At 45.1% G+C, this 19685-nt stretch overlaps 1 protein-coding gene across 1 annotated transcript in view; it reads left to right on the top strand.

The window, feature by feature from the left end:
- The window catches only part of tmem185 (transmembrane protein 185), a 43655-nt gene that overhangs the window by 7449 nt on the left and 16521 nt on the right, over positions 1–19685 (top strand). The window contains exon 2 of the mRNA XM_059976747.1: positions 19086–19262. Coding sequence (XP_059832730.1) covers positions 19086–19262 — 177 coding nt within the window. The remainder of the gene's footprint in view (positions 1–19085; positions 19263–19685) is intronic.

Raw genomic sequence — 19685 nt, 5'->3', positions numbered from 1 at the left:
AGGTTCTTGATTAATGAGGATGTCAAAGATTATGGGGAGAAGGCAGGAGAATGGGGTTTAGAGAGATAGTCAACCATGATGGAATGGCAGAACCGTCTTGATGCAGGAATGGTCTAATTCTGCTCCTGTGTTTTATGATCTTATATGGCACATTTGTAGCCACTGCACCAGTGGTGGAGGAGCTCAGTATTTAGAATGGTGGCTGAGGTGAGTAACACACATACAAAATGGTGGAGGTACTCAGTAATTCAGGCAGTATCTTTTGGTAAGATGGTGGCATGCATGATCACAGCGGCCTCTCCAGCTCCTACCAAAGGTGTAATTGTTCATCCTTTACATATTTTTTTTACTATCATTAGACACTGCTGCAAATTATGAACGTCAAGTACTGGAGGTCTACCCTATCAGCAAATTGCTCGATAGTGGAGGAGCTGGGCTTGGTGTGGACCGTGTTGCAGCCTGCTGCAGGAAGGCATTGGAGGTCGTGCGCAGTTTAACAAATGGCGCAAATGACTGTCTTGGCTATTTGCGATTGCAAGCTTGGACATTGGTAATGCAGCGTATTGCAAGTCCGGGTCACTAGTTCATTGGTAAGACTGATGGTGAGGGAGCTCTGTGGCCTTGGCTGTAGCACAAACCAGACCCTCATGCTGGGGGGTCACGTTTTGGAGCCACCTGGGGAGGAGATGCTGGAGGCAATGTAGCGTGCATCCACACTAGGTTGGGGCTGACCTTTCCCAACCGTACTGCCCTCTAGTGTTCGCTTGGTGGAAGACAAGCTGGATTGTGTTCTGTGGCTGCGCTAGCATGTGATTATCAGACTGTCGCTGACAACACCCCATGCACCTTCAACCTACAGGACTTGACACTCGGACTTGGGCTATATTATTATATTATTGTGACTCATTGTTTATTGCTGTCATAATTATATGTGCTGTTTCTGCCTTGTGCTGTGTATTGCATTTTGGCCCCAAAGAAACGCTTTTTTCATTTGGCTGTATTCATGGGTGTTCATATATAGTTAAATAACAATTAAACTTGAACTTGGTCTACGGAAAGGAATAAATGGTCAACACTTAACCAGTTAAGGAAGACCTGATATAAAGGGTCTCAGCCTGAAATGCTGTTCCTCTCCATAGATGTTCCCCTGACCTGTGCATTAGAACCATAGAACATTACAGCACAGAAACAGGCCCTTTGGCCCTTCTTGGCAATGCCAAACCATTTTTCTGCCTAGTCCCACTGACCTGCACCTGGCCCATATCCCTCCATACACCTCTCATCCATGTACTTGTTCAAGTTTTTCTTAAATGTTAAAAGTGAGCCCGGATTTACCACTTCAACTGGCAGCTCATTCCACACTCCCACCACTCTCTGCATAAAGAAGCCCCCCCCCCCCAATGTTCCCTTTAAACTTTTCCCCCTTCAGCCTTAACCCATGTCCTCTGGTTTTTTTCTCCCCTAGCCTCAGTGGAAAAAGCCTGCTTGCATTCACTCTATCTGCACCCGTCCTAATTTTATATACCTCTATCAAATCTCCCCTCATTCTTCTAAGCTCCAGGGATTAAAGTCCTAATCTATTCAACCTTTCTCTGTAACTCAGTTTCTCAAGTCCCGGCAACATCCTTGTAAACCTTCTCTGCACTCTTTCAACCGTATTAATATCCTTCCTGTAATTCAGTGAATTAATTAGTTAGTTAGTTAATTAATTAATTAATTCTTCCAACATGACATGTGTTTGTCTCTAGATTTCCAGCATATGTAGAACCTCTTTTGTTTGTGATGGTTTTGAGCTCGAGTGTTATTGCAGTGGCACATCTAGCAAGGCAGCACGGTAGCATACTGCTATTACAGAGCCAGTAAGCGGGGTTCAACTCTGCCACTGTCTGTGAAGAGTTTGTGTGTTCTCCCTAAGACGAAGTGGGTTTCCTGCAGATGCTTTGGTTTCCTCCCACTTTCCAAAGATGGACAGGTTAGTAGGTTAATTGGTCACATAAGTATAATTGGCTGCACACCATTGGCCCGGAATGGTCTGTGCCATGCTGTATGTCTAAAGATCTAAAAACATGGACAGCGAATCGTGAATGTGATGTAAATCTTGTAGATGGTGGAGAGGCTTTGAGAGTCAGAAGTTAGGCCATTCACATCAGGATACCTAGCCTCTGTCCAATTTGTGTAGCCATGTTATTTATGTGGTTGATCTAGTTAAGTTTCTGATTGTTGGTGACTCCCAGGATATTGATGGTAATGCCACTGACTGTCAGTGGGAAGGGGAAATGCTACTGAGTGGGATGTGTGATGTCAATGTCAATGTCTCAGCCTATGAATGTTTTCCAGGTCTTGCCGTGTGCGGACTTAAGATTCAAGATTGTTTAATGTCATTTCTAGTACATAAATGTAATGACCTGGGAAAGGTTTCTCTGCTGATGTAATGGTTTCTCTGTAGCGCAGTGTTTGAGTTATGACTAGAGATAATGGGGGCTTTGGAATGTGTGCTGGCCAATGAGGGGAGATGTTTTTTTTTTCTTTTGGGCCCGAGAAAAGGTTTTGCGATCTTTTTTTTGGCAGAAGATGGAGAGAGAAGATGCTAGAACAGGGAAGTTGTAGACTGCAGGAAGGAGTGGACTTGGAATGGGGTTGGGAGTCAATGCCCGGGGAGAAAGTTGATAGAGAACGAACAGATGGGAAAACTGTGAGCTCCAACGTTGTGCATTAGATTGTTTCATGAGAATGGGCTCTTTCTCTTTTTTTTAATAACCCTATAATCAAATTAAGAATTATAAAACTCAATCGTTTTATTGCATTTTGTGTACTGTTTGTTATTTCGTGGTACTGATTTGTAACGGGAACACATCACGCAGCGTCCACCCAAACAAGAATTCTTAAGTTTGGCAGGGGTGGAGGCTGTCTTCCCCTAGATTAAGCTGCTAGCCGAACCTGAGGGTTACAATTGTGGGGGCTGATCCGGGATTGATTTAGTTGGATGCCATATGACTGCTGTGTTGGAATGCTGTTCTTGCAGGATGTGGGAGGTCAGGGAGACCTCTGGTGTCCCTGAAAACAAGACCTGCAAGAAGTGCATCCAGCTGCAGTTCCTAACAAACAACTTTAGGGAACTGGAGCAGGAACTGGATGACCTCCGGATCATTCAGGAGAATGAGGAGTTTATAGATAGTAGCTACAGGGAGGCAGTTACACCAAAGGAGCAGTGCAAAGGTAATTGGGTTACTGTCAGGCGAGGGAAGGGGAAAGGGTAGGCAGAGCAGGGCTCCCCTATGGCCATTCCACTCAATAAGTATACCGATTTGGATACTGTTGGGGGGGGGAGAGAAGGCTTACCTGGGACAAGCTGTGGAAGCCGGATCTCTGGCACTGAGTCTGGTTCTGCAGTGCAGAAGGGAGGGAGGAAGAAGAGGAGAGCTGTAGTGATAGGGGACTCGATAGTTAGAGGTACTGACAGGAGGTGTTGTGGTCACCACAGAGACTCCCGGATGGTTTGTTGCCTCCTGGGTGCCACGGCCAGGGACATCTCTGATTGCGTGCACAGCATTCTAAAATGGGAGTGTGAGCAGCCAGATGTCATGCTACACATTGGTACCAATGACGTAGGAAGAAAAAGCGAGGAGGTCCTTAAGAGTGAGTATAGAGAGCTCGGTAGGAAGTTTGAAAAGCAGGACCTTGAGGGTGGTAATCTCAGGATTGCTTCCTGTGCCACGTACCAGTGAGGGTAAGAATAGGATGCTCTGGAGGATGAACACATGGCTGAGGAACTGCTGTAGGGGGCAGGGTTTCAGATTTCAGGATCATTGGGACCTCTTCAGGGGCAGGTGGGACCTGTACAAGAGAGATAGGTTACACCTGAACGACAGGGGGACCAATATCCTTGCAGGGAGGTTTGTTAGTGCTAATGGGGGGGGAGGGGTTTAAACTTGATTTGAAGAGGGATGGGAACCAGATTGCCAGAGTAGGTAGTAGAGTGGGGTTGAAAATAAATGATGTTAAAGGTTCATGCAAAGTCACAAATAGAAAGGTTGTGTGTTTGTAATAATCTTCTGAGGTGTGGAGGTGTGTCTATTTCAATGCGAGGAGTATTGTGGGGAAGGCTGATGAGCTGAGGGCGTGGATTGACGTGGAATTATGACAGTGTAGCCATTAGTGAAACTTGGCTACAGGAGGGGCAGGACTGGCAGCTTAATGTTCCAGGGTTTCAATGTTTCAGACATGATAGAGGCAGAGGGATGAAGGGTGGGGGAGTGGCATTGCTAGTCAAGGAAAATGTTACAGCAGTGCTCAGGCAGGACAGATTAGAGGGCTTGTCTACTGAGGCCATGTGGGTGGAGCCGCGAAACAGGAAAGGTATGACCACATTAATGAGGTTGTATTATAGACCACCCAATAGTCAGCGAGAATTGGAGAAGCAAATCTGCAGAGAGATAACACACAACTGCAGGAAACAAAGTTGTGATAGTAGGGGATTTTAATTTCCCACATATTGATTAGGACTCCCATACTGTTAAAGGTTTACGAGTTAGAGTTTGTAAAATGTGTTCAGGAAAGTTTTCTAAATCAATATATAGACGTACCGACTAGAGAGGATGCAATATTAGATCTCCTATTAGGAAACGAGTTAGGACTGGTGACGGAAGAGTGTGTAGGGGAACACTTTGGTTCCAGTGATCATAACACCATTAGTTTCAACTTGATCATGGATAAAGGTAGATCTGCTCCTCGGGTTGAGATTCTAAACTGGAAAAAGGCTAATTTTGAAGAAATGAGGAAGGATCTAAAAAGCGTGGATTGGGACAGGTTGTTCTCTGTCAAAGAAGAATAGAGTGATGTATGACATGTATAGGAAACAGGGAGCAAATAAGGTACTTGAGGAGAATAAAAAGTGCAAAAAAAACTTAAGAAAGAAATCGGGAGGGCTAAAAGAAGACATGGCAGTCAAGGTGAAGGATAATCCAAAGAGCTTCTACTGGTATATTAAGAGCAAAATGATAGTAAGGGATAAAGTTGGTCCTCTTGAAGATCAGAATGGTCGACCAAAAGAAATGGGGGAGATCTTAAATGGGTTTTTTGCATCTGTATTTACTAAGGAAATTGACATGGAGTCAATGGAAATAAGGCAAACAAGTAGTGAGGTCATGGAACTTAAACAGATTGAAGAGGAGGACATGCTTGCTGTCTTGAGGCAAATCAGAGTAGATAAATCTCCAGGACCTGACAGGGTATTCCCTCGGACCTTGAAGGAGACTAGTGTTGAAATTGCAGGCGCCTGGCAGATGTATTTAAAATGTCGGTATCTACAGGTGAGGTGCTGGAGGATTGGAGGATAGCTCATGTTGTTCCGTTGTTTAAAAAAACCTCTAAAAGTAATCCGGGAAGTTATAGGCCGGTAAGTTTGACGTCGGTAGTTGGTAAATTATTGGAAGGAGTACTAAGAGATAGGACCTACAAGTATTTAGATAGACAGGGACTTGTTAGGGAGAGTCAACATGGCTTTGTGCGTGGTAGGTCATGTTTAACAAATCTATTCAGAGTTTTTCGAGGACGTTACAAGGAAAGTGGATGAAGGAAAGGCAGTGGATGTTGTCTACATGGACTTCAGTAAGGCCTTTAACAAAGTCCTGCATGAGAGGTTAGTTAGGAAGATTCAGTTGCTAGGTATACATGGTGAGGTAGTAAATTGGATTAGACATTGGCTCAATGGGAGAAGCCAGAGAGTGGTAGTGGAGGATTGCTTCGCTGAGTGGAGGCCTGTGACTAGTGGTGTGCCACAGGGATCAGTGCTGGGTCCATTGTTATTTGTCATCTATATCAATGATCTGGATGATAATGTGATAAATTGGATCAGCAAATTTGCTGATGATACAAAGATTGAAGGTGTAGTGGACAGTGAGGAAGGTTTTCAAAGCTTGCAGAGGGATTTGGACCAGCTGGAAAAATGGCAGATGGAGTTTAATACAGACAAGTGTGAGGTATTGCACTTTGGAAGGAAAAACCAAGGTAGAACATACAAGGTAAATGGTAAGGCACTGAGGAGTGCGGTAGAACAAAGGGATCTAGGAATACAGATACACAATTCCCTAAAAGTGGCGTCACAGGTAGATAGGGAAAAGTTTAAAAGGAACATTGAGGGGGGGGGGGCTTCTTCACACACAGAGTGGTAGGAGTGTGGAATGAGCTGCCAGATGTGGTGGTAAATGCGGGCTCACTTTTAACATTTAAGAAAAACTTGGACAGGTACATGGATGAGAGGAGTATGGAGGGATATGGGCCAGGTGCAGGTCAGTGGGACTAGGCAGAAAAATGGTTCGGCACATCCAAGAAGGGCCAAAAGGCCTGTATCTGTGCTGTAATGTTCTATGGTACTCTGAGCACTGTACCATGGGGTAGATATTCGTACTCCAGATGAATTGTTAATTCACCTGTTAAGTACTGTTAAAGTTGCGATTGTGGGTGGGGATTTGATAAAATGGCGGGTGCAGTTCAAGTTTTAGTGCAGACCAGCGCTGACTCACCGGGCGGGGCAGGCCAAATCACAAATCGAGTTTCCCATAACTGCGGGTGGAGATTTCAAATGCAGGGTTCTACTGTTTCTGAGGAGTGAGGGGAAGGAGTGGTTGGATTTGGAATGTCTAATTAATCCCATTCTCCCAGGGAACAGTGAGAATTCTGAGGTAGTATCCGCCCTTACCTCTCTGGCGAATAAATGGAAACATGCCCAGGTCCATAATCCCAGCTATGGTAGGCTCTGCTTATTCTCTGGAATAACAGCCACCCATAAAGGGGAAGAGGAGCATGAGACTTGGATGGAGCAGACCTCCCGGTTGTTAGATGAGTGGCAGTGCTCTGATGATGTAAAGTGACAGAGATTGGCAGAGAGTTTGAGTGGGTGGGCCACTGACATAGTGAGAGCTGTCAGGTTATGGTATCCTGTAGCTGCAGCTGTTGATTACACGAAGGCACTGGAAAATGCCTTTGGCACGACAGGAAGCCCAATGGAGCTCATGGCGGAGTTTCGGAACATGCGTCAGGAGAAGGCTAGGGAGAGCTTTCTGGGAACGTTGTCCGTGTACCCGGTGTTCTGAGCTGCTTTTGAGGAAGTGCGTTGGCTGCATTGGGCCTGATACCGCCTTTAGACGAGGGACTGTGTGGTTCACCCATTCAAAGCCAATAGTGTTACGGCCCTGGGAAGTAGTGAGAGTGATGGGAACCCCCAAATTTCCTGGTATGCCTGAGGGCGAGGCTGTCTTAGTGGACGCACCGGAAGACCACGAGGGGGAACTGGGATTTCCTGCCAGGGTACTGGTGAGACCCAAGCCACAGACCTCGGCAGCAGACCACAGGCGAGCAGGATGGCAGTGATTGTCAGGAACACTACAAAGAGGGAGGTCACCTTCAAGCAGGGTATGCCCCTAGCACATTTGTTCCCGGTGACGGTAATGTCTAGTGCCCCCATGAGGCACGTTGGGGATGAACTGTTGGAAAAGTGGGGGAAAGTCGACCGCTAAGTCATTCAACTTTGGGGACTCCCCGGTTCCTGCGGGTTGGTAGAGAAGATGTTGAAGCTGGAAGGCGTCATTTCCACTGACGAGTTTAATGTGGGTTGTTCCAAGAGCACGCGTCACACTATCTGGGTGACCGAAGACACCCTGTTCAGAGAGAGGTCGCGGCGACTGGCTCCTGCAGAGCTGGAGGACGTTCAGCAGCACTTGTGTATGTTGAAGGAAGCTGGGATCATCACAGAGTCCCAAAGCCCCTATGCGTCCCCAGTAGTAGAGGCCAGAAAAAAGGATGGGAAGGTACGGGTACGTGTGGACTGTAGGACTCTGAACAGGCATACCATTCCTGACCAGTATACTGTCCCGAGGATTGAAGACGCACTGGCTTGTCTGAGTGGTACGAAGTGGTTCAGTGTGCTGGACTTGAGGAGTGGATATTACCAGATCCCCATGAGGGATGCTGAGAAAGAGGAGACGGCATTTATATGTCCCCTGGGATTCTTCCAGTTCGAAAGGATGCCCCAGGGCATATTGGGAACCTTCCAGTGGATCATGGACAAGACACTAGGGGATATGAACTTGCTTGAGGTATTGGTGTATCTGGATGACCTCATAGTGTTTGGGTCCACCTTGGAAGAACATGAAGCGAGGCTGCTGAAGATGTTGGGCTGCCTGAAATATGAAGGGTTAAAACTTTCCCTGGACAAGTGCCAGTTCTGCAAAATGTCTGTTAGCTAGGTTGGGCACATAGTCTCATGGGATGGAGTAGCTACAGATCTGGCTAAGATAGAGGCGGTGACCACCTGACCAAGGCTCTAGACCAGTGGTTCCCAATGTGGGGCGTACACCCCAAAGGGAGGTAATTTGATTTTTAAGGGGGGCAATTCGAGAATGAGTTATTAACAGTGAATTTTTTCTAGTAAGTCTGTGTGAGTATGAGTGTGTGTGCGAGTTGATACATATGTGTATATACAGTACGCATGCATAAAAATACTTGTGTGTATGTACATGTGTAATTGCGTATGTACTGTATATATAGTGTATCACCATCATTACAACCATCAAATGGCTTTCATAATTAAATTAATGAATTGACTGATGTAGGAAGGAACGAATGAACGAGTCCAAATGCGTAAGAAACTCGTACGAGGTCGCGCCAATGCTGCTTTTTGCAGTAGCTTTCGGTTCTCGGTGGTGTGAAGGTGTATACGTTGGGTCATCTCTTTTAAACGGTGTATCTGTCTTTGTATGCTGTAGAAACGAATCGGCATTGTTTTATTTATTTATTATTATTATTATTATTATTATTTTAATATCACTTAATGTTTTTTTTACAATTTCTTAGTAATTTCTTCCTCAGAACTTTAACAGTCCTTTGGTTCTTTTATTTTTCTCTTTCGTGAATGCCATGTTCTTTGGAAGCTTGTTTAAACCAAGTTAATGGTCTTTTAGGCTTCCTCCAGGTGAATAGGAGTTCACTTTTTGAATAATAAGAAATATATATCACCACAGGGGGCATCAGGATTTTAGAGGTGATTAGGTGGAGCATGGCCAAAAAAAGGTTGGGAACCACTGCTCTAGACTGTGAGCACTCTGCGCTCGCTCCTTGGGTTCTGTGGTTACTGTCAGAGGTTCGTGAAGGGCTACATGAAAGTGAGTCACTGTTGAATCAGCTTCTATGTGGTTACCCTGTCTTGGGGAAAAAAGGGAGGGGGTAAAAGGACAGGAGGGTAGAAGTATCTTAGCCCATCAGTGCCCTTTGGACTGAGGTGGGATGTGAAATGTGAAGAGGCCTTTCAGTCGCTGAAGGAGCTGCTGACCCAGGCGCCAGTGCTGGCTTTTGCAGACCCCCGCTTGCCGTATGTCGTGCTTACCAATGCCAGCCGATGGGCTTAGGGGGCGTCCTGTATTGGGTTCAGGGCACCAGATTAAGACCTGTTGTGTTTGTCAGCCCTCTGAGGAAAACTATCTCATGCACAAATGAGAGTTTCTGCCATTGAAATGGGCTCTGGTGGATAAGCTGAGTGACTACCTCTATGGGGCCAAGTTTGAGGTGAGGACAGACAACAATCCCCATACTTATATCCTGGCCTTGACGAAATTGGGTGCCAAGGCCATCAGTGGCTGGCAGTGTTGTCTGCCTATGATTTCAGCCTGGCCAGGAAGCAGGAACATTGATGCAACTGCTTTGATTCAATGTGCGCATGAGGGGCTGGACAGGGACAAAGAGTGGGAGAGCATTCCTGCCCGGGGAGGGGGGGAGGTGAAAGCCATGTGTCAGTTTGCCATCACAGTGAAGGCAGAAAGAAAGCAGGGGCAGAATTGAGCAGTAGATCAATTGGGAGCTTTTGATGACATCATCCCATAAGTTTACTGTAACCTGACTGCTCTGAAGACAAATCAGTTGCCGGAATTGAGTTCTGGGGAAGAGGCAGCTGCTCAGCAAGATGACCCAGGCATTGGTACCATTTGGTCCGTGGTCGAAAAGGGAGACAAGGCTCAGGTGGGGAAGATGAAACATGTCGCGGTGCCCCCATTACTGAGAGAATGACCCTAGTTGGAGTTGTGGATCCAGATCTTTTACCGGGTCATGTCACCCCCAGACCGACCTTGGTATTCCCGGATGGTTCTGCCGGAGAAGTATTGGAGGAATGTGTTGAAGTCACTTCATGTTGATTCTGGACATTTGGGGGTTGAAGAGACCTATGGATTGCTCAGAGACCGGTTTTACTGGCCCCAAATGAAGTCAGGGGTCGAAGAACACTGTAAGTTGTGCATTTGATGCGTACGACGGAAGACACTGCCTACGCAGGCAGCTCCCTTGTCCTGTCAACCTGTAACTGTTACCTGCTCAGTTGAGGAAAAACACCAGAGACATGAAATTACCTCTGAAACGGTTTTTATTCAGAGAGGAGTTCGCAGCCCCACGCACTTCGGGCGTAAGATAGCCAACTCCCAATTTGTCGGTTTACAAAGGTCATGCTTATACCCAAAAGCAGGGTACTACATTCGCAAATATGGTTACCGATTCAAATTCATCAATTGATTGGCTATTGCATAGCTAAGCATGCAAAATACTCAGAACTTAGCAAAGGTTAAAGTGTAATACCTAGAATTAATACTGACGTACTTCAGGACACTTGAAATAGCTATCCTTAAAATATTTTGCCAAGCACATTGTCTTGTGGTTGTAGGTTTCCTTTTCCTTGTGGTCTCCACATCTGGCCTGGCACCTTATTTTAGCTACCTCTCCTTACTTCCCCAATGACGTGCCTCTCTCTTGTCCTGTCTACATATTTTGCTACACTTACCCCTCGCCCAACCCCTCTACATGTACCCCTTACCCTCTTCACATTCTCAGTCCCACTTGCAGAGTACGTGGCCTCTGGACCTGGTGTGCATGGATTTCCTGTCAATAGAACCCGATGCCAGCAATACGGCGAATGTCTTAGTCATCATGGACCACTACACCAGATAGGCTCAGGCTTTTCCTACCAAGGACCAGAGGGCGTCTACAGTAGCCAATGTGTTATGGGAGAAGTACTTCATTTATTATGGCCTCCCCAGGTGGATACATAATGATCAGGGACGGGATTTTGAGACAGAGCAGACTCATCCGCAAGTTACTGGGCATGCTTGGAGTTGAGAGCACTCCCTATCATCCGCAGGGTGATCCCCAGCCTAAGAGGTTTAATCGGACCTTGCTAGACACGCTGAGGACCTTGGAGATCAGTCAGAAGAGCAGGTGGAGTCAAAATATTGGACATCTGGTCCACAGTTACAACTGTATATGAAATGAAGATACCGGGTACTCACCATACTACCTGATGTTTGGGTGCGAGGCGAGGTTGCCCATTGATCTTTGTTTTGGGACTGATGAGGGTGACATCAATGAAGACTTATCTGAAGAATGTGTCTGATATGAGAAGAGAGCTGAAAAGGGCTTATGAATTAGCTAGGGTTGCAGCTGTGTAACAGAGTCAAGGGAATAAGAGGAGGTATGATAAGAAGGTGAGGTTCTCCCAACACCTGCCAGGAGACCTTGTAAGGAATTTGGGGCTACTTGGGAAACATAAATTGGCTGACGGCTGGGCAACTACGCCCTATGTGGTGGAGAGTTGGATGCCAAACCTACCAGTTTTCCGTGTGAAGCCAGAGGATGAGAATGGGCCTGTCAAGATTCTCTATTGGAACCACCTGCTGCCCCTGGGACAAGAGGTACAGATAGACCCAGAGCCTGACTTGGTCTACACCTAGTAAGAGGACTCTGTGGAAATGCGGGGCAACTGCAGGGCCAACAGCAGGAGAGGTTAAGTCGGCCTCCACCCCTGAGAGGAATACTGATTCACACTGAGAACGGAATACTGAGAGGATACTGAGAACCTGGATGTGTGGTATATGCTGCCTTTTGCTAACTCCCCATTGATTGAGGAAGAGATTCCCAGCCCTTCTCCTGCTGAGTCAGGGGAAATCGGGATGGGGGTGCAATCTGTGAACAACCTGGGTTGCAGTGGGACTCTGCAAGGGTTGAAGCGGGGCTTAGCCAAGAGACAGGGGGGTCCGAGTTGCAGGTGGGCACGAGTGATAGGTCAGGGGAAGCCTCGCCAGTGAGACCAGAAGTATCCTCAGTAGTGTCGGAGCCTGAAGAGTTAGGTGAGGGGGAATGGAGGCCTCAGAGAATTAGACCACTGGATAGGCTGGTCTACGTAACACTGGAGAAACAGAGTGTGGCTGCACCCCAAAACGGTAGTTGTCCACCTGGGTTGGACTATGTGTTTTGCAGGAAGGGTTGGCAAAATATCTCAAAGTCATGAGGACATGACTAAATTTGGTGGGGGAGAGTGTAACAGCCTGGGAAAGGTTTCCTTGCTGATGTAATGGTTTCTTTGTAGTGTGGTGTTTGGGTTAGAGATACCGGGGCTTTGGAATGTGTGCTGGCCAATGAGGGGAGATGTTTTTTTTCTTGTGGGCCCGAGAGAAGGTTTCACAGTCTTTTGTTCTGCGGAAGATGGAGAGAGAAGATGCCAGAATGGGGAAGTCGTAGACTGCAGGACAGAGTGGACTTGGAATGGAGTCGGGAGTTGACACCCGAGGGGAAAATCGATGGAGAACGAAAGGATGAGAAAACTGTGAGCTCCAACGTTGTGCATTAGATTGTTTCATGAGAATGGGCCCTTTCTCTTTTTTGTTTTCTTTACTAACCCTATAGTTATTTTAAGAATTATAAAGCTTAGTTGTTTAATTTCATATTGTGTACTGTTTGTTATTTCGTGGTACTGATTTGTAATGGGAACACATCACGCAGAGTCCACCCAAACAAGATTTCTCAAGTTTGACTGGGCCAGAGGGTGTTCCTTTAGATTAAGCTGCTAGCCGAATCTAGGGTTACACAAATATAAAACAGAACAAAATCATTGTTGATCTAGATCTAACGCTATTCAGTCATCGATGGATATCTGCATATTTAACCCTTGATGGAAAGCAAACCTTGATGAAGATGGTTAAGCCTTTTGAGGAACTCTGCACCAATGTCCTGGAGCATTTATTTTTGTGTGCACCCTATGGCCCCAACAGTGAAGTGTTTTCCATTTGATTCTTACTCACCAGTTACATTATCATCATCACCACCACCACCACCATCATTTTGTGCCGTGTCATATGACGTAGGCGATCACAGTCTCATGACCATGATTGTTCTTGGCAAATTTTTCTACAGAAGTGGTTTGTCATTGCCTTCTGTTGAGTGTCTTACAAGATGGGTGACCTCAGCCATTATCAATACTCTTCAGAGATTGCAGTGGTCACATAACCAGGATATGTGATATACATCAGTTGCTCATACAACCATCCACCATCTGCTCCCATCCCTTCACGTAACCTTGATTTTGAGGGGAGGGGGTGCTAAGCAGGTGCTACACTTTGTCCAAGGGTGACCTACAGGCTAGTGGAGGAAAGGAGTACCTTACACCTCCTTTGGTAGAGATGTATCTTCACGCAGACACCCAACCAGTTACACCAGGATTCTTTATGCCACAGTAAGTCAACTGTTTCCTTAGTGTCAAGGGTTGTGACTTGAAGCTTGCATCTGGATAGTGGCTCTTTGTCTAGAATGAGATGTTGAGTCTATCACTGAACAGGTTGTTGATTTAAAAAACATTGTTGATGATACCTTCCATGACGATTTGAGAGCACATTGATTGGATAGTAACTAGCTGAATTGCACTTGTCTTTTTTTTGAGCGATTTCCACTTTATTTGCATTGATGGAGGAAGAAGCCCATCTCAATAGATCCCTCAGAGAGAATAGGGTGGTTAAGAAGGTGTATGGTGTATTATCCTTCACTAGTCAGGGTATTCAGTTCAACAGCCACAAGGAATGGTAGTTGAGGTTGATACAATAAGAATATTTATTATAAGAGACTTAGGCAAAGGGATGTCAGAAAAGTGGTAGCTTATAAGCTGTATAGGTTAGAACAGTGGTCCTCAACCTCCGGGCCGCAAAGCATGTGCTACCGGGCCACAAGGAAATGATACGAGTCAGCTGCACCTTTCCTCATTCCCTGTCACGCCCACAGTTGAACTTGAACGCACGCGAGATCATCAGTCACCTAAACGCAGTGATACCCTAGCGCCAGGGATCACTGGTTGGCCTCAGGTAACCGGTCGCCTCGCGCGGCTGGTGAGAAGTGCCGTGGCTACTGGTCTGGAGCGCGGACAGATGGGCGCTGCCTCTAAACCTGTTTAGCACACCGAGTGTTCATGGGGAACCTGGTGCTAAAATATCAGCAGACAACCTAATTCGGGCTCAGGGTTTCATAAGTAGCAGAGCAGCTACCTCGCTGTGATCTACTGAAAGTCATCCCTCCAGCAAAACTTCTGTTGGCTGATAGATTCTACCTACCTATGGATGGGTGGGGGGGGGGGTGGCGGGCACGCGCCCTGTCGCACTCCTCACTCGGTTGGTTGCTCTCTCCGGACTGCGATTGGCGCGGCCCCGGCATGGGGACCTCCGGCCCTTACCTTGTCTTCTCACCCCATCCTCGACCAGCCGCACCTGGCCAAGGCTATTATATGTTCATACGAGGAAAGTATGCACTGTGTGTTTAATATCCAAACGTTACTTAAAATGTTATGATGCTATTGACTTATCACTATATTCATGCGAGGAAAGTATGTGCTGTGTGTTTAATATCCAGATGTTACTTAAAATGTTATGGTGCTATTGACTTATAAGTGACTTATAGTTGACTTATTACTATATTCATGCGAGGAAATGTGTGATGTGTGCTTAATATTAAATTTGTTAGATAGACCCTTTTAGAAATGGAATTGAGTGTATTAGCCACATATAAGTGACTTAGAGTTGACTTACCACCTATATTCCGGTTGTGATTAACACCCCCGTCGGCCAGTCCGCAAGAATATTGTCAATATTTAAACGATCTGTGGTGCAAAAAAGGTTGGTGACCCCTGGGTTAGAATGATAATGGAATACTTTTATTTCGATCGGTACAACATTGTAGGCCAAACGGCTGTACTAGCTGTACTGTGTTCTATGGCGGTATTGTAAATACTGTATATTGGAACATCTCAGCGTTATCATTTTTCTAATCTTGATTCAATTGGCATATGCTGCTAATGTGTTGCTTAAAGTTCTGATCCCACATTACAGGAAACATGTAATATCACTGGACAAGTTTCAGAGAAAGATTGAAGAGTTTTTAGAACAGAGAAGGCTTTTATTGTAGTGTATGAAATTGTGATGTCTCCATAGGGTGAACATGAAAGAGCCATTTGCCTTGGCAGACAAGTCAATAACTAGCAAACATAGGTTTAAAATAATAAGATTCAAGGCTGTTTAGTCATTCTTCAGTACACTAGTGTAAAGGGGAACAAAATGATGGTTACTTTGTATCTGATGCAGAATATAAAAAATAACTATAAAAGCACAATCAATAGGAATATAAAAGCAATTCTCTAAAACACAGTGTACAAGTAGCACACACAAAATGCTGGAGGAACTCAGGCCAGAGAGCATCTATGGAAAAGAGTAAACAGCTGACGCTTTGGGCTGAGATCCTTTATCAGGACCAAATAACTGTTTGAGTGTGGCTGTATGTATATTAGATTAGCTTATATACATAGACTGATTTGTATACATAAAGTGGTACTAGGTGCAGAAGTACCTAAATGTAAATGACTCTTGACCGGAGATGATATAGCAACAAAGTAACTCTTGGAAAGAGGACATTTTGTATGGAAACACCAACGCACCTGAATGGAAAATCCTACAAAAAATAGCGGATACAGCACGGGTAAAGCTCTCCCACCATTATGCACAAATACATAAAGTGTTGTCACAGGAAAGCAGTATCCTTCATCAGGGACCACAGTCACCTAGGTCATGCTCTCTTCTCAACACGTGCAAACAACTGGAGGAACTCAGCAGGTCGGGCAGCATCCGTGGAAACGAGCAGTCAACGTCAGTCGTGATGAAGGGTCTTGGCCCGAAATGTTGACTGCTCGTTTCCACGGATGCTGCCCGACCTGCTGAGTTCCTCCAGTTGTTTGTACATGTTGATTTGACCACAGCATCTGCAGTGTACTTTGTGTTCATGCTCTCTTCTCACTACTACCATCAGGAAGAAGGTCCAGGAGCCTCAGGACTCATACCACCAGGTTCAGGAATGGTTATTATTCCTCAGCCATCAGACTCTTGAATCAGACGGGATAACTTTACTCACCCTATCTTTGAAATGTTCCCACAACCAATGGGCTCCCGTTCAAGAACTGTTCATCGCATTTTCTCGATATTTATTGCTTATTTATTTATTATTATTAATTTCTTTTTGTGTTCGCACAGTCTGTTGTCTTTTGCACACTGGTTGAACGCCCAAGTTGGTGCGATCTTTCATTGATGCTGTTATGGTTATTGGATTTATTGAGTATGCTCACAAGAAAATGAATCTTAGGGTTGTATTTGGCGACATATATGTGCTTTGATAATAAATTTACTTTGAATGTTCAAATCCAAGTTGCAATAGAGTGTATAAAAGTAGTAGGACAGTGACTCTCCATGTAGGTATGTGGTGTGGAGTGAGTGCATGGGGGATGAAGGATGCTGAGAGGCTGTGGAGAGAGTGGCTGATCTGGGTGTAGTAGTGGTGAAACGGATTAATGTATAGTAGTGTTGATCATCTTGATGGCTTAGGGGAAGTAACTTTATCAGCCTAATGGTCCCAGTGTGGGTGCTGTGTAGCCTCTTCCCTGAAGGGAGTGGGAATCTGCAGTTCATAAGCATAGTGGGTGGGATCCTTCATGACATTGCTGACTGATAAGGAGAAAAACTAAAGGCTGATTTATAGTTCTGCGTAGTAGCCTATGCCGTAGCCTTCGTAAGTGGCCTGCGCTGTTGTGAGCATTTATACCTGTGCGTTGGTGTGTCTGCGTTGCTCTGTAATTCACCGTCAAAACGCTAGTTGGCGGTGGGGTTTTTATGCCCCTGTGTAGAGCTTCTTTGTGCACTTCAAACAATGGTGACTGAGCGCATCATGTTGGAGTTGGAGCTAATAAATGTTGAACAAGGGTTACTTTTATTGAAATTACTGCAACGCAGAAAAGAGAAGACGTCGGAGGAGATGGTGTGTACGGCCATTGAATGGATTGAGGTAGAAGGAGGGTGAATTTTCTGTTCTGTTCTCTCTGGCCACTGAGAGACATGGACGAGGAGATGCATTTCGAATATTTTCGGATGTCGGCAGGTAGATTTGACAATTTGGTTCATCGTCTCCAACCATTTATTTCACATCAGTGTTTGCACAGTATGCCTATAGGCAGGAGGAAATGCGATGCTACCAAGCGGACCGATCACAGTTGCTGCTGTCTGCGTCACCGCGATGCACCATTACATTTTTGGAGAGGTGCGCGTAGAGTAGGGTGTAGGGTACAGCGTAGGTTAAGTGTCTACACCATACCTACAGCGTTCATTTGACACAGAAGTATAAATCAGTCTTTAAAGGGCAACTTCACTTCATCTTAAGAGTGTTTGGGTTCTCATGGTCATTGTCTTAGTTACAAGGAAATAGAGCATGGAAACAAGCCCTTCAGCAAACTGAGTCTGCACCCACCATCAAACACCCATTTATACTGATTAATTTCACTCTCCACATTATCTGGAACACTGCTTGATGCACAAAATCTTTTCATTTTAGACTGGAAAAGTATGTGATGTTCTGGCACCCAGGTTACTCAGGAGAACTCTTGGCTAGCATGGACACGATAGGCCAAACATTCTCCTTCAGTGCCTTAAGACTCTGTGATTTTTTTTTTAACATACAAATAGGGTAATTCTGTTGATGGTACATCGTAGGTTCTTGTAACCTTCAATGAAATGTCATGGAACCTTAAGTGGTGAGATTTGTTTATGTACATACAAATAGACACAGGCATATCTTTGTTTAATTGCTAAGACATTGTTTCATTTCATATTTATCTGTGAAAAGTAGTAGGCAGATGAGGCAGTTTACAAATGCAGGTGATTTCTGGCCCAAGTGTCTTGGATGTGAGATTAAACAATACTGGGCACACTATCATGGTGTCTATCCAAAAATCAGAGGATTTGTCCAAGTCCCATTACTAAGAAGACACAACAACACCTCTACATTCTTAGAAGTTTACACTAATTTGGCTCATCATCTAAAACTTTGACCAACTTCTATAGATGCACAGTGGGGGGTGTCCCGACTGGTTGCATCACAGCCTGGTATGGAAACACCAATACCCAAGAATGGAAAAACCTACAAAAAGTGGTGGATACAGTCAGTCCGTTACAGGAATAGCCCCTCCACACCATTGAGGGCATCTATAAGGTGTGCAGCCATAAGAAAGTAGCATCCATCATCAAGGACCCTGAGGCCATGCTCTGTTCTCGCAACTACCACCAGATAGGTACAGGACCCTTTGATCCCACACCACCAGGTTTAGGAACAGTTAGTACCCTACAACCATCAAGCTCTTGAACCAGTGTGGATAACTTCACTCACCCAACACTGAACTGATTCCCCAACCTATGGACTCACTTTCAAGGACTCTACAACTCATGCTCTCAGCATTATTTATTTACTATTTCTTACTGATATTTGTATTTGCACAGATTCATTGTCATTTGCACACTGGTTGATTGTCTTTGTGGTTTTTCATTGAGGGGAAGAGAGGGATGGGGACTCACACTTTCACACCTGAAGGAACTCCTAGCTATAGAGGCTGCCTGACCTGCGGAGTTCCTCTAGTGTTTGTGTGTATTGCTTTAGATTTCTTGCATCTGCAGAATCCCTTGTGTATACAATTGTTGAATCCAGCATGTATTGAGTAGAAATTCATTTCCCTGGGTGATCATTGTAACTTTTCTATGTTGTTCATGGCCTCCAAAGTTCATTTGGATTAATTTTCTTTAATTTCTGCTGTTGTACGTTTATTATTCTGCCTAACAAGTTGTTGCCCTGACAGGAGAAGATTCCATGGGCTGAATGTCTAATTTTGCTCCTATGTCATATTGACTGAGATTTGTTTTGTTCTGTTGCAGCAAATTTCTGATCTATGCCTGCCTGCTACTGTTCTCCATCCTACTGTCACTGCGCCTGGATGGGATCATCCTGTGGAGCTTTTGGGCAGTCTTTACTCCTGTCTGGCTATGGAAACTCATGGTGATCATAGGAGCCTCGGTGGGAACCGGGGTGTGGGCACGTAATCCGCAATACAGGTGAGAGATTACTGCTGCAAGATTGAAAATATTGCTCAGTTTAACAAAGTATGTTGAAGGTGTATATTAGAAAAATGCTTAAGTGAGAACATCCGTGGTCCATAGCTTTACTTGTTCCTTCTGTTGTTATTAACTAACGTCGCATAGAAAGAGGCCTGCTATCATCCAAAAGCTCTTTTCTCGCAAGTGTTATAGGGCTATTAAACCAATAACTACACATCATTTTAAATGTTTCTTCCCCTGGGAGGCTAATCTGATCAACCATTCTAGTTAGCCCCCTCCCCCACCCCCTCTATCAATTACCCTCTGCACAATAGGCACTTTACACTACCTTTTATAATATTGTTTACATTTTAAATGCATGTTTGTGTTTATGCCCATTTTATTCCAAATCCATGCTTTAGCTTCTAACTTTTATTAGTT

Source organism: Hypanus sabinus, chromosome 8 (genome assembly GCF_030144855.1).
Source record: "Hypanus sabinus isolate sHypSab1 chromosome 8, sHypSab1.hap1, whole genome shotgun sequence".
Taxonomy (NCBI): Eukaryota; Metazoa; Chordata; class Chondrichthyes; order Myliobatiformes; family Dasyatidae; genus Hypanus; species Hypanus sabinus.
The sequence above is the reverse complement of the archived record's forward strand: the minus strand, read 5'-3'. Positions and strand labels throughout refer to the sequence as shown.